We start from the raw sequence: 14457 nt of genomic DNA, 5'->3' as shown, positions 1-14457 counted from the left end.
ATTTTTTATTTTAAAATATATTAAAATAATATTTTTTTTATTTTTTAAAAATTAATTTTAACAGCAGCGTATTAAAATAATTTAAAAATATTAATTTAAAATAAAAAAATTAAACTTTTTTAAAGACATTTGCAGAACACAGTAACATATACACAAAATTTTTTAAAAACATTTGCAGAACACAGTAACATATACACAGAATTAAATCAAATCAGAAAAAAATCCGTCCTCAAATATTTACCAAAAAAAAAAAAAAACAGAAGAAAAAGAAAAAGGTATTAACTCTTCTACCCTACGCTTGTCTCATCCGGGCCTCATTTTATCTTTACCCCAGCACGGCACAGCACAGCAGCAGTCACAAAATCACACCCTCTCCCTCTCATAATTCGCCATCCCCACCATATATAAACCTCCTTTACCTAGCTAGCTTATCATAGCCCCAAAACCCCCACATCTGACTCGATCTCTAACACTAAAACTTACAGACACGCACTTTTCTCCTCTCCAACCAAAAAACATCAAATCTAATGGCAAGCACAGAGCCTGAACACCAGCACAGAGAGGACGAGGAAGCCCCAGCCGGAGATGACGAAGACACTGGTGCTCAGGTCGCCCCGATCGTCAAACTCGAAGAAGTCGCCGTCTCTACTGGTGAAGAAGATGAAGATGCGATTCTCGATCTGTAAGAATATAAATTCAATCTCTTCAATTTTCTTAACCTATTTTAGGGTTTTCAATTGAATTTTCTTTTTCTTTTTTTTATTCAAAAAAATTGAAGGAAATCGAAGCTTTATAGATTCGATAAGGACGGGAATCAGTGGAAAGAGAGAGGCGCTGGTACTGTTAAGTTTTTGAAACATAAAGAGTCTGGAAAAGTTCGTCTTGTTATGAGACAATCTAAGACTCTCAAGATCTGCGCTAATCATCTCGGTTTGTTTTCGCTTCCTTTCCTTTCCTTTTTTTCTGTGATTTTTTTAGGGTTTTGAATATTTTGTGTTTGTGTTTTTGTAGTGCTGCCGACTATGTCAGTGCAGGAGCACGCAGGGAATGAGAAGTCGTGTGTGTGGCACGCAACGGATTTCGCTGATGGTGAATTGAAGGACGAGTTGTTCTGTATTCGTTTTGCATCTATTGAAAGTGAGTCATTATTAGTACATGTTTTGTCGATAACTTATTATCTAGTTTGATTGGAAACATTTTATGTCATTTTATGGGTTATCTGACTGTGATAATGTTTGAATGGATTCTTTGCTGTAAATGTTGCATGGTTGACTCCATATGTTACCATGTGTGTTTGCTAGCATGGTTGATCGTAGTGGGGTCTGAACTGTGAATGCATGAGAGGAATTTTGAATTTAAAAAAAATAAATTAGTGAGCATGTGAACTATTTTGTTTGATAACCCTTGTTTGTTTGACTGTATAATTGACAAAGGTGTGATTTAGTAGTAGTAACAACTGCCTTTGTGGCTGGTTAGTATAAGCTAAAGGCTTTGTGGTGATAATTTTGTGCTGCATCATTATGCAACTCCGTTCTAAACATAACTTGGTATCAAGTTAGGGTAGCTTCTGTGCACACATGCATATGGTTAGGACTTGTTTCTTATGTAACCTGGTTATGAGCAGATGCTTTCTGCTGATTTTTTTTCAACTTAGGTGAAGTTTTATGAGTAGTAATGCATAATGCATAATGCCTAAGATGGTAAAGATGTAAAAGAGTCTTCGACTCTGTTTTGAGTAGGTAGTTAAATGTTGTAAATTGTAATGTGGTGAAGTAAGAAAGAAATTTGGAGATGGTTGTTGTCTCTATCAATTAGTTTTAAATAGACAATGAATAAGGTGTGGGATTTGCAAAGTTGGAACTCGGTAAGCTGATCATTTGTGCCCCATTGTATGCGCTATATGAAATATGCTGTTTTTTATTAGTTTCAGTATCTTGTGATAGAATGAATTGTCTACTGTATCCACAGAAGATCCATTGGATTATACCTGAAAAATAGAAAATAAGAACCTCAATTTCAACAGTGACTTCGTTGAATAACCTTAATTTTCTTAAAACTGTTTTTGTTTTTGCAGAGAAACCATTCTTTTCTTTAAGAAAAACCTGGAATTTTATTTAATGTCGTATGGAAATGTCTTTTTCATTTAGTGGAACTTGAGTTTGAGTCAAGGCCTATGCAAAATGGGGTTGGAGAAGTGGGCTGTGTGGATTTATATTGAAAGAAACCTTGGTTCATTTAATGGTGGGCCTCCATCTAATTGTCTTGACTTTTACACTAGCATGATGGATGGTTGTATTTTTTTTGTACATGCATAATTTGCCGTGATGTCTCCTCCTTGACACGTGAATTCTAAACACATGCATCATACAAACATTCTTCCTCCTGTTGATTACTAATATTGGGTTTTTCCTCAGATTGCAAAACTTTTATGGAAATGTTTCAAGAAGTTGCTGAATCCCAAAAGAGCAATGAGGAAAACAAGGATGCAACTACTGCTGCGGATGCATTGGATAAGTTGAGTGTTGAAGAGAAGAAAATTGAGGAGAAAGCTGTCGAAGAGTCACCAACTGCAGCCAAGGAAGAGGAAACTAAGACCTGTGAAGATAAGAAAGAGGAGAAACCTGATCCCTCAACTTGAGGGTTGATTTGTTTTTTTTTCTCATTCCCTTTATGATGAAGTTGGGTGTCAACCACATGTCTCGTCCATTTTGACAATTTTCTCATGCTCTTGAAATTTGTTGGACCTGGTTTATGGGTGACGAATGGTTTGGGGTCTATGCATTCTGCAGTTTGATTCTGCTAGCTTTTGGTCAAACTTTGGGTCATGTTTGCATGTTGAGGGTTGTGGTTTTGTGGTCTGGGTATTGTCAAGGTTTTGAGGTAGGGTTTTGTTCTCAAACAATTGTTTACAAGCCGGTTATAATTGCTTTGGGGTGGGGTGGGGGTTGAAGTTTCTTTTTTTAAAAAAAGAACAAAATTGTTACAGGCAAGTTTTTATTGGGATATAATTCCTTGAGCTGTGCAGAGTCTGAATTATATCATCTTTATATCAGGGGCATGATTTGTGTGCTACTATTGATGTTGTTGAAAGATTCATCTATCAAATTTCCTTGTGCAAAGGCTCCATGAAAACCCAGCTCTAGAATGTGGGAGGGTGGCGCGCGCACATACATATATACATACATACATACATACATATATATATAGTCTAAGTGATCAAAGAAGAGGTTTGAGTGGCGTCCCCCCTCCTCCTCACTCTCTCTGTGTTTCTATATATAATTTGGTCTGTTAATCTGTGCAATTTCTTATCAAATTGTTGATTAATTTGGCTTCCAAATAATACTCTTCTATATTTGATTGAGACTTGAGAGATATCTATAGATATAAATGTGGAGACCTGAATTATCCTGCATGTTCTTTCCGACCTTACTCCGGTCGTCCAAAACTGCAACCATTATCACTGCCAACCTTGATTATCTGATGAGCAACCATTGATAAGCCTTAAATTAGTTTGTTGCATGCCCACAAAATTAGTCAAATTACCTTGAGTTAATTTTAGTGGAAGGACTTAACTTTACAAAAGAAAAGGGTCTTCATATGCACTAGCCACCCCGGGATCGATTTACAATCACCCAACAAGCCTATAAATGAAGAAAAATCAACCAGTATTGAATATCCGAAGCGAATTGAAAATTAGTTCCATCTCCGAGTATATGAAATTTAATAGATTCTGTGAATGATTTGTACCTGTGCAAATTTTTAATTTGTCAATGGACTTGTGTAAACAATCCTTCGACGAGTCAAATTAGTACCGAAGGACTTTTTCTGCTGATCGTTCCTTTAGTAGTTTTTAAATTAAAACGTTTTCTTTAATATCCGTTAATAGTCATTCATTTTGCTAGTTATGTTTGAGACTTCAACGGTTGTTAAAAAACTGAACTGTGAAGGAATTGAGACATTTTCCAGCTACTCTTTCAGGGCTTAGCAGCATTGGTTGCTGGGATGAGTTCCGTGCAGGCTATGGGGCTGATGGTGTTGTTGGCGCTTGTGTTGTTGCGTTCACTGTGCCCATTGCTGGGGCTTACAGTGAGAATCTTCCTGTCATTGGATTGCTTGATTTTGTCTGTAATTTCGGTGCTTCGGAACTGTAACTTGCTATCAGGCAAAACAAAGAATACCATCAAGGAAATTAATAATTACGTTCTGAAAATCATAGTATTTTGGATTATTCTTTGAGAAATGCGACTCTGCGTGTAATGCATGTATTGCGTGTGAGCAAGATTGTGATTTGAGAGCGGCAACAACTAATCATTTATGGTTGACGCAGAGATGTGCAATTTTTCTTCTATCAACTCATGGTAATAGTTCTGAGACCTGAACGAGGATTGATCTGAAAAGAGCCTGGATCGTTGGCTTAATTACAAGATTAATTTGTGGTTCAATGGATTCATCATTTTTACAAAAATTATTGTGTTTTGTTTTTCTTACAGGATATTGAACCTCGGATCAACTACAACAAATAAATCACGCTTATCTGGCATGGACTGTGCGTAGCCAAAGGACTAGTGAAAGAATACCACCTTGTTGGTACTTACTGGGGAGATGTGAGCACTGATCCTTTCTGTTCTGAAATTGCTGAATCCGCCGATGAGTACATCCTCATCGGCCCAATCTCCGTCAGATATTCTCTCCTCCTCAAAAAGGAAAAGGCAATCATTGCAGCCTGATCGTGTTGTAGCATCTAATGGAACTGCTTTCGGGTGTGTCCTAATGAAGGACTTGCGAAAAGGCTAAACAAGAACACGCTCCAGCATGATCTATATTTCAGAGGGACTTCCTCTCAAATGTGATCCTAAGGAACATTTAAGGATTAATATTCTCTTTCAACGCATACAGAGAATGCTCTCAGGGGACCCAGCTGTGATTGCCGACACTGGAGACTCCTGGTTTAGCTGCCAGAAACTCAAATAACAAGGATGTGGGGGTAGAATCGAAAGGCCTAAACTTGTTTGTCTTTATTACGGATTTTTCGAAACATAGAAGGAACAAAAGTTGGTGCAACGCTTGGCTAAGCACAGTCCATGCCAGATAAGAGTGTGATTGCTTGCATGGGTGATGGGAGCTTTCAGGTTGGCACCTGGTATTGTTTTCATTAATCCATCTGTTACTTGCATGAAAATGAATACATTTCATCCCTCTATGGAATAACTTTATAAGGTTACTGGCCACATAGTGGTCTTATTTCATACTTGAAACTGTTGTGTAATGTTGGATGCGTAAAGCTGTGGAATTTGGTTTGCAGATGACAGCACAAGATGTGTCAACTATGCTGCGGTGGACAAAAGAGTATCATCTTCTTAACAGACAACGGTGGATACACCACAGAAGCTGAAATTCATGACAGACCTTACAACGTAATCACGAATTGGAAATACACTGTAACACACAGGTTTAGTTGATGCTCTCCATAACGGGGGTGGAAAATGCTGGACAAAAAAGGTCAGGGCAGGGGTGGAAAATGCTGGACAGAAAAGGTCAGGGTGTTGAGCTCCTTCCTGTGGGTTTGGGTATTCCAGTCAAATTGAGGATGATAACTTATTTTTCTGAGTCACAAATCAAATGAATTAATTTATTTAAAAATAAAATAAAATGAAATCATTTTAAATTAAAAAAAAACTTTATTTAAAAAAAATGAAATCATTTTAAATTAAAAAAAAAACATTAACAAGTTGAATTGCTAAATCAATCGAGTTAAATTAATTAATTCTATGATACGAACTTGAAAATATAAAATTCAAGAAACTAATATTTAAACTAGTACAAAAAGTAAATACACTAAACTTTTCTTGTGTACTGGTTAAATTGATTAAGATTTAATTATCACTTATTAAAAATGTAACTTTTTAAAAATTAGAAATAAATATTTTAAATAAATAAACTTATTGAATATATTTTTAAATTATTTTATCCTTATCTTTTATAATTTTATTTTCTAGTGTTTAGTTATATCATGAAAAATAAATTAAAAAATAACTTATTAATATTTTTTTAAGTTTATTAAAATAATAAAAAATAAATTTTAAAAATTAAAAAATTGAATAAGTATGAAATTAAAAAAAATCTAATTTTATAAATTATTTTAAATAAAATAAATAATAATTAAAATAATAAAGATCAATTCTAATAAACAAAAAAATTAAAAGATAATGAAATTAAAATAATAATTATATCTAATAAAATAAATAACAATAAGAAGAATGAAGACAGAAACTTATAAATACAAATTTTCACTTAAAAAATGACCCGAGTTAATTTACTTTAGTTTTTTTTATGAAAAATAGTTTTTAAAATAGTTTTTTTTAAAATAAAATTTTGAAAAGTTAATTATTTTAAATATTTAATAGTATTATGAAAAATAAAATGAAAATATTTTTTAGTGCTTAGTTATATCATGAAAAATAAATTAAAAAATAACTTATTAATATTTTTTTGAAGTTTATTAAAATAATAAAAAATAAATTTAAAAAATTTAAAAATTGAATAAGTATGAAATTATTTCATAAATTATTTTAAATAAAATAAATAATAATTAGAATAATAAAGATCAATTCTAATAAATAAAAAAATTAAAAGATAATGAAATTAAAATAATAATTATATCTAATAAAATAAATAACAATAAGAAGAATGAAGACAGAAACTTATAAATACAAATTTTCACTTAAAAAATGATAAGAAAAAAATAATAATTATAAAAAAATAAGGATTAAAATTAATATTAAAATTAAAATATAAGGGATGAAATAAAAAAAATAAAAAAATATATAACAATAAAAAATTTAAGGATCAAATTTAGTATAATTATCAAATAATATAAAATTTTTAAATTTTTTATAAATGTTTTTCATCTAAAATATAAAAAACACTTTTTTAAAAATTAAGTTAATTTTTTACTAAAAAATATTTTTTTAATTAATTTTTTAATAAAAAAACAAACAGAAAAAATTTAAAAATAATTATAAAAACCCACTTCTCATTAATAATAATTTTTTTTTAAATAATTATAAAAACCCACTTCTCATTAAACAACCCTACTAATATTGTTCGCAAATGAATTGCCGACCAAGTTCCTGTGGCTCAAATACTGATACAAATAAGACATGTTCTGCCCATGTCATCCTTCCACATTTCTTGAGTCATCAGCAAGTTGTTAGCTAGTCTATTAGCCTATTATGTTCCCTTGGCATTTGAGGACTCGGTTTACGAGCTAATGATGGCCATGGGGCCTTCAAAAAGAGTAAAGCTGAAAATCAAAGCAAAAACAAGCTCCTGCAGCTCCTAGGAAGGAGGACTACCTTTTCTTTTAATGTTGAGAAGTAAGAATCATACAGATTTTGAGTCCTATATGTTCCAGTGATTGCTCCTGAACTTTAGTTTCTGCTTTCTAGAGCTGAAGAATAGATTCCTGCAAAGATTTCTTGGATCCTTCTAAACCTTGTACATTGTCTCCTGTCTTGCCAAAATGGTGGTATTTTATCATTCTGCCTCTCTTCAACTACCACGGGAAATAAAACCTCACCATCAGAGATATTCTTGACTTTTAGCTGAATTACTTTCTAGATTAATCGTTTATCAATTTCTGATCAATCCATATAAAATAAATCACATAGAGATACTGTGTCATGGAAGATAACCAGGAGGGCCTACACAAAGGTAGGCTACTTCAATAATAAAACCTAAGCATAGCGCGCTTCCATCCTTTTCCTTGAGAAGGAAGGGGGACAAAGAAGAGTAAAAAAGCTTGTTCTGGTAGGTTTTATCTATCATCGCCTTTCTTTTTTTAAGTGAACCACCGCCAGCATCTTTAATGTGCTTCGTTTTTTACCTGTTCACATTGCTTAACAAGCAAAGAATAACTAATGCAATTCAGTGCCCTCAAGACCTCTGGAAAAGCTCGTAGAGTTCAACGTTAGGAGAATCTTAATTGAAACCTGGTTTGACCATGCGATTCCACCATCCCACTCTGGGGCTTACACTTGTGCAATGGAGAATGGAAGAGGAAGTCCACAGATGGGCAGTTGGGAGTTTGCAATCAGTCATATCTCAATTGCTTCTCCTTGGGCCATGCCTAACCAGTCTACGTGTAAAACATGCCAATGGCTTGATGAAACCTAGCGACGTATGCCACAGCAGGAAAATGGGATTCTACCAGGATTTCACGGGTCAGTGATGTACAATGAATAAGGCAAAAAAGAATAAAAGAGGAGAGTTAAATTTGACCTGAGAATTTAATGTTGCACCTAACATAGCTTCCTAGGGGCAACTATAAATCATGCCAGCAAACCAAGGAAATCTCCTCACCTACACTGCAAACTAAAAAAGAGGGCAAATACAACAAATCACAATTTCTGATTTAACAAAAAGTCAGAAATACCCTGTATAGGATACAATGGTCTGCATGCCAGAAGTGCCATTTCTAAGCATAATAAGGGGTATTCTCTTGAGTATCTCTCTTCAGGCTTAGGTGAGAACTCCTTGCTTCAAAAGCAAGACAAATAAATAAAAGGGGAAAGGTCTAGCTATTGAATGCGATTCCAATCTCCTGTTATTGCTCCGATGAAAGCAGAACAAGAGAGGAAAATGCGAAAAGAAGAGGATGAATCATTGATCATCTACCTCAAGAAAGAAGTCGAAGCGGCTCTGCTAAGGACTGATTCACTGGAGAAAGAAAATCAGGATTTACGACAAGAAGTAGTTCGTCTAAAAGCACAAATAAGTTCACTCAAAGCACACGACAATGAGAGGAAATCCATGCTTTGGAAGAAATTACAGAATCCCTTTGACAGCAGCAAAACTGAAGTATTTCAGCAGAAACAATCAGATTTTGTCAAAGTCTCAGAAAGGAGTGTGGAACATTCAAGTCCAAGACCGAGTATACAAGAACTAGCTGCGAGAAAAGAGAAGCTGGCAAAAGTACCAAATCCACCACCAAGGCCTACTTCTGTAGCCCCTCCATCACTCAAGGAAGCGAAGGACAATAAGTTGCCACCAGCATCTGCACCACCGCCTCCACCTCCCCCACCAAATATGTGTGCTGGGTCAAAAGCAGTGCGCCGTGTGCCAGAAGTTGTGGAGTTCTATCGTTTGCTTACAAGGAGAGATGCCCACATGGAGAACAGAACCAACTCAGCTGCTATTCCTGTACTCGCATTTACTCCTAACATGATAGGAGAAATTGAGAATCGCTCCAGTTATCTTTCTGCTGTAAGTTAGTTGCAACCTGCTCTTCTCATTAAGCTCTTAACGAATTGTTACTCTCTGGTGACAAAATGCATGCTAATTGAACAGATAAAATCGGATGTGGAAAAACAGAAGGAATTTATCAATTTCCTAATCAAAGAAGTGGAGTCTTCAGCCTTCAAAGACATATCTGATGTGAAGGCATTTGTGAAATGGCTAGATGATGAATTATCATCTTTGGTTGACGAGAGGGCAGTGTTGAAGCATTTCCCACAATGGCCAGAACGAAAAGCAGATGCTTTGCGAGAAGCTGCTTTCAACTACCGAGACCTAATGAACCTCGAGTCTGAAGTTTCATCATTCCAGGACAATCCAAAAGATCTTTTGACCCTAGCCCTGGGAAGAATGCAAGCATTGCAAGACAGGCGAGCATGTACAAACTAAATTGCAGTAATTTCCTGTTTTGACTCAATGCTGAGTATTAACGAAACGATCAAACACCAAATTTACAGGTTGGAGCGAAGTATTGACAATATGGAAAGGACGAGAGAGAGCATGATCAAGAGATACAGGGATTTTCAGATCCCATGGGAATGGTTGCTGAACACGGGGTTGATCGGTCAGGTAGGTATCATGTAGCTGGTTTTTACCATAAGCATGATAGTTCAACTAATGACAGTACCTTGCCAACTCAATTATTATTAATATAAAATTAGCACAACAGCTTAACATGCCAAGAATTTTCACATTTACAGAAACAAACAGACGTTCACTTGTTATATGATGGCAACTGCTCCTTCCCATTCAAATTGATAAATTTATATGAAGGCAACTGCTCCTTCCCATTCAAATAGATCAGAGTGTATCATTTGGTAATATACATCCCACCAAAAAGAGTCTCAGCGAAAAAGCAGGATAAACGTAATGGTCTAGCCTCCTGCGTTCTCTAGAATTTAAGCAGCAGAACAGACAAATGGCTTCTCCTAAGAGACTAATTTGTAATGATAAGAAAAATTTGGTGGCCACACGACTAAACCGATCTAGATATTATGATGCCCCACTACTGCATTTTCTAGATTCTGCATATTGCATCTCATAATGGCATCAACTTGAAGAACTCCAAAGAAAGAGTTTCTACATCTTCCAATATTTTCACACAAATATTATCAAGAGAGCAGCTTTATACTGAAATTATAAAGTTAGAACACAGCACCGACAGTCTTGACATTGTTTGCAGATGAAATTAAGTTCTTTGAGGCTAGCCAAGATTTATTTGAAAAGGATAACTAAAGAACTGCAGCTTAATGAATGCGCGGGAGAAGATAATCTCTTGCTTCAAGGAGCTAGATTTGCCTATCGTGTACACCAGGTAAAGGTTGAACTCCATCAAGCTCAATCTTGAGATTTTATCAGTCATATTTACTAACCATGAAGTTAAAACATTCAGTTCGCAGGTGGTTTTGATGCAGAGACCATACGTGCGTTTCAAGAGCTAAAGAAGATTGGAATGTGTAGTCTCAAACAATAGTGTGTTAAGGTTATCCAATTTGTTTAGACATGTATCTGAATGATATATTATTGAGTGCCAGAGTGGTGTATTAGAAGGCCACTAGCATGAAGTGTATCAATTAGTGCTATAGAAGTATTAGCCAGTGCCTCCTGAAATTCAATAGAATGGGAGAGTTCCATAAATTATGAATTCATTTTCTCTAGCTCTAATGGATAAGACACACTAAGCATTGGTTTCTGAACAATGATCATCTCAAGCTTTCAGCATGTTGCAATCAGAACAAGAGGGCAAGGAAAATCACAGAGGACAATGACCGGATAGCATAAACATTTGAGAAGGCATTTCGATTTCTCATGAATTTATCTATCTAAGATGGGCAAATTCAACAATGCCTCGAAGGGAAGGCATTACTTATAGTTTGTCTCCAGGATTCGGTTTGTTCTTGACAATTTCTTCGATGAATTTCTGGAAACATAATCTGTATTCCGCAATATCGTAATTACAGTCACTGAATGCATGGGAAAACACTCGGCAACAAATTCACCGAATCTGTCAGATATTCCCCCAATAGCAGTGCCTTTCCCATGCACTCCAGAAGCCACTTCCTAAATAACATCGTAAATACTAGGGCATGCTTAGCGCATACTTAGCACATAGTATGACTTTCCACCAGAATCACCAACTAAACAGAAAAATTTATTGCATTCCAAACCCATGTGAGGCACATAAAGTTTGCACCATCATGCTGACACCAGGTCAATCGCTCAATAATGTTTATCACCGCGACAAAAGAAACATTGCAGTTTTGCTATGGTAGATTCTAACAGGACCAAAAACCATCTATCCAATAAACAGACAGCCATGCTTCGACCGCCCTAAAATCTGAAAGACCAGCAAGTTAAGGACCACAACAGAAATCTTTTACGATAAGGGACTCAAGAGTCAATCACATACCGTTTCAGAATTAATGCACGACAAGAGACTTATCTGGCATTGCATACCATTTGCGCCACAATATATATATAAAACGGGTTTTCAATTTATAGAATTAAAAAAATCAATTTTCGAGATTAAAATGTCATATTACCAAGACAGGAGTATTTCTTATCATTTGTAGATAGTACCATGCATCCTGTTGGCATATATAGTGCTTGAGATTTTATGCGCTGATGGCTGATTAAGAGTAAATGTAATAATGGTTGTTTTTTAAAATATTTTTTTTGTTTAAAAATATATATAAATATTTTTTTTAAATTTAAATTTATTTTTAATATTAATATATTAAAATGATAAAAAAACATGAAATTTTTTTTCAAAACAAAATAAATAAATATTTTTTAACTAACAATATTTTGATTGCAATGCCACACGCGCGCTCTAACTATTTTGCTTTAACAGCAAATAATAAGCATATATAAGGATGTATTTGTTTTGTGAAAAATAAAACAAATATTAGAAAATTATTCATTGAAAATTAAACGTTTTCCGGCCAAGCTCTCAACTTTTTTATTGTTAACATCCGTTTTTGTTCAAGATTTTTCAATAATTTTCATGAGATTAAGTTATGCCATGTTAACCATTTTTCAAAATAAGGTAATATTAAAATTGATGACACATGTTTCTCTGAGAAAAAATATCTAAAAACTTTTTTTTAAGAAAAATTAGGTATCATCATAAACCAATGTTACTTAGCCACGTAAGTTTGAAATTGTGGCAGATCCATATTTAAAAAAAAAAAAAACACAGTGTTATATCTACATTTAAAAAGTATTTTAAAAAATATTTGAATCTTTTAAATTAATATTTTTTTAATAATTTTAGATTATTTTGATACATTAATATTAAAAATAATTTTTAAAAAATAAAAAAAATATTATTTTAATATATTTTTAAATAAAAAACATTTTAAAAAATAACTACAACCACAAACACCCCCAGACTGTATTAACAAATAGATGACACCATGATTTGATTTTATAAAATAGAAACACTGAATTTCAAACAAAATCCTAATGCTCATCAATCTACTTCCATCCCCGGGTTAAAATTCCCTTCCAACATGTACAGAAAATTCTCTCATGGAAACAGCGGAGACAGGAGACTCCTGGTTTAACCGCTAGAAACTGAAGTTACAGATAGGACAAAAAAATCTAATGTTATTTATCCTAACTTAGACTTTTTGGAGCTTACGTAAAGCATAGAATTGTATTGCAGCTATTACTTTTAAGTTAGTCAATAAAAATCTATGTACATAAATTCTTATAATTTTATAATCTGAGTAGACAACTTGGTTGATGGAATCATGACGGGGATGGCAAGTACTGGATTAAAAAGGTCAGAGTGCAGAATATCTAAGTAGTGAGATTGACTACTCCAGCGAAATTGAGAATTCTAAATTCATGTAGTGAAATGGGATTCTATCATTTGATTTAAAGGGTAAATGAAATTCATACAATCAATACTGCAAAATAAAATGAAAAATGTCGACCTTGAAGGCATCTGACATCACTTCCTAGGCACAAGCATAAAGCATCCCAGCAAATCAATGAAATCTCCTCACCTACACTGCAAATTGCAGAAGACCCATATATAACAAATCGCAATTCCTACAAACCAGAAGGCGATGCTTCTAACTTCCAAAATACATGAATTTGTCATGAAACCCGTTCAAAGAGCAAAGTATTTGAGTATACGACAACGTTTCTCACCCTAACAAAAGAACATTGCAGTTTTGATATGCTAGGTGCAATGGGATTAAAAATCACCTATCCCCGAAACAGCGAAAACTATTTGGATTGCAGTAAAGCCTAAAGAACGAGCAAGTTTTGGAGCAAAGCAACAGTTGGAAGCAGGACAAGTGATTGATCAGGGATTGCATGACATTTGCATTCACACCACATGACAAGAAAAGAAAAGAAAAAACCCATTAATTTCCGAAACATCATCAAGTGATTCAACATAATACAAAATGGTTCACGATGGAAGTAGCAGCGAAGATTAATTAATGCCTTGGCGAGCTAAAACTGCAACTACTTGGATCTTTGCCTCATCTTTCGACGTTTTCTCTTCAACCTCCTCATTCGCTTTTTCTTCCACTGCAAAGACAGGTAAAATTACCAATTAATCATTCTCGAATCTTTTAATTAAACAGGCTTTTCATGATTCGCGTTTTCTAGAAATGAGAGATTGGATCACCTTGGCTCTCATTGTAGCAAATGGAGCGAGAGAGAAACCCTTCTGCTTCTCCAATGCCTGGACATGCAAGTTGCAAGCTTGAGAAGGGGTTCGGCACTTCTCGGAGTTTTTATACACAAACCCTCACTTTATTCGGTTTGGGTCAATAGAATTGGGCTTCCAAACGGATCCAATGTGAAAATTAAGGCTTGTTTGGTTGTTCTAATTCTCATAACGAGTCAAGGTTTGTCTCCCTGCCATGTCTAATGAAATCCAAACCGCTGATTTTGCCATTGAAATCTACGGTTTTGGGGTTTTTATACAAAAAAAAATAACTATCAATTTTTTTTTTAAAAAAATAAAACTAAAATAACTACCACTAGTTTGCATATCAGCGTGATAAATTATGCCATTATTAACTTGAGATAGTAATTTATTTTGGAATACCAGTCAATAGCTATCCGAATGAAAATAAAAAAATAAAAGAGAGATGCAGAGGTAGCTTTCTTTTTAGAAGATCCATTTTAAAAGAT

At 34.4% G+C, this 14457-nt stretch overlaps 2 protein-coding genes and 1 long non-coding RNA gene across 3 annotated transcripts; 2 read left to right on the top strand and 1 right to left on the bottom strand.

Annotated features, from left to right (window-relative positions):
* The first annotated feature begins 339 nt into the window (after positions 1–339).
* On the top strand, positions 340–3090 carry LOC105125947 (ran-binding protein 1 homolog a-like). Its single transcript, XM_011026627.1, has 4 exons — positions 340–682; positions 779–930; positions 1012–1137; positions 2415–3090. The coding sequence occupies exons 1-4, from the start codon at positions 528–530 to the stop codon at positions 2636–2638; spliced, it is 657 nt and encodes a 218-aa protein (XP_011024929.1). The 5' UTR covers positions 340–527; the 3' UTR covers positions 2639–3090.
* Positions 3091–7128: 4038 nt separating this feature from the next.
* Positions 7129–10994, top strand: LOC105125948 (protein CHUP1, chloroplastic-like). Its single transcript, XM_011026628.1, has 5 exons — positions 7129–9264; positions 9349–9665; positions 9753–9864; positions 10478–10609; positions 10688–10994. The coding sequence occupies exons 1-5, from the start codon at positions 8587–8589 to the stop codon at positions 10766–10768; spliced, it is 1320 nt and encodes a 439-aa protein (XP_011024930.1). The 5' UTR covers positions 7129–8586; the 3' UTR covers positions 10769–10994.
* Positions 10995–13656: 2662 nt separating this feature from the next.
* Positions 13657–14055, bottom strand: LOC105125945 (uncharacterized). Its single transcript, XR_842330.1, has 2 exons — positions 13946–14055; positions 13657–13845 (listed from the first exon to the last, which is right to left on the bottom strand). It is a non-coding gene; the product is annotated as an uncharacterized LOC105125945 (long non-coding RNA).
* Between the last annotated feature and the right edge of the window lie 402 nt (positions 14056–14457).

The sequence above is a fragment of the Populus euphratica genome, unplaced genomic scaffold, assembly GCF_000495115.2.
Source record: "Populus euphratica unplaced genomic scaffold, PopEup_1.0 scaffold44.1, whole genome shotgun sequence".
NCBI lineage: Eukaryota > Viridiplantae > Streptophyta > Magnoliopsida > Malpighiales > Salicaceae > Populus > Populus euphratica.
This window is presented reverse-complemented; position numbering and strand designations above follow the sequence as displayed.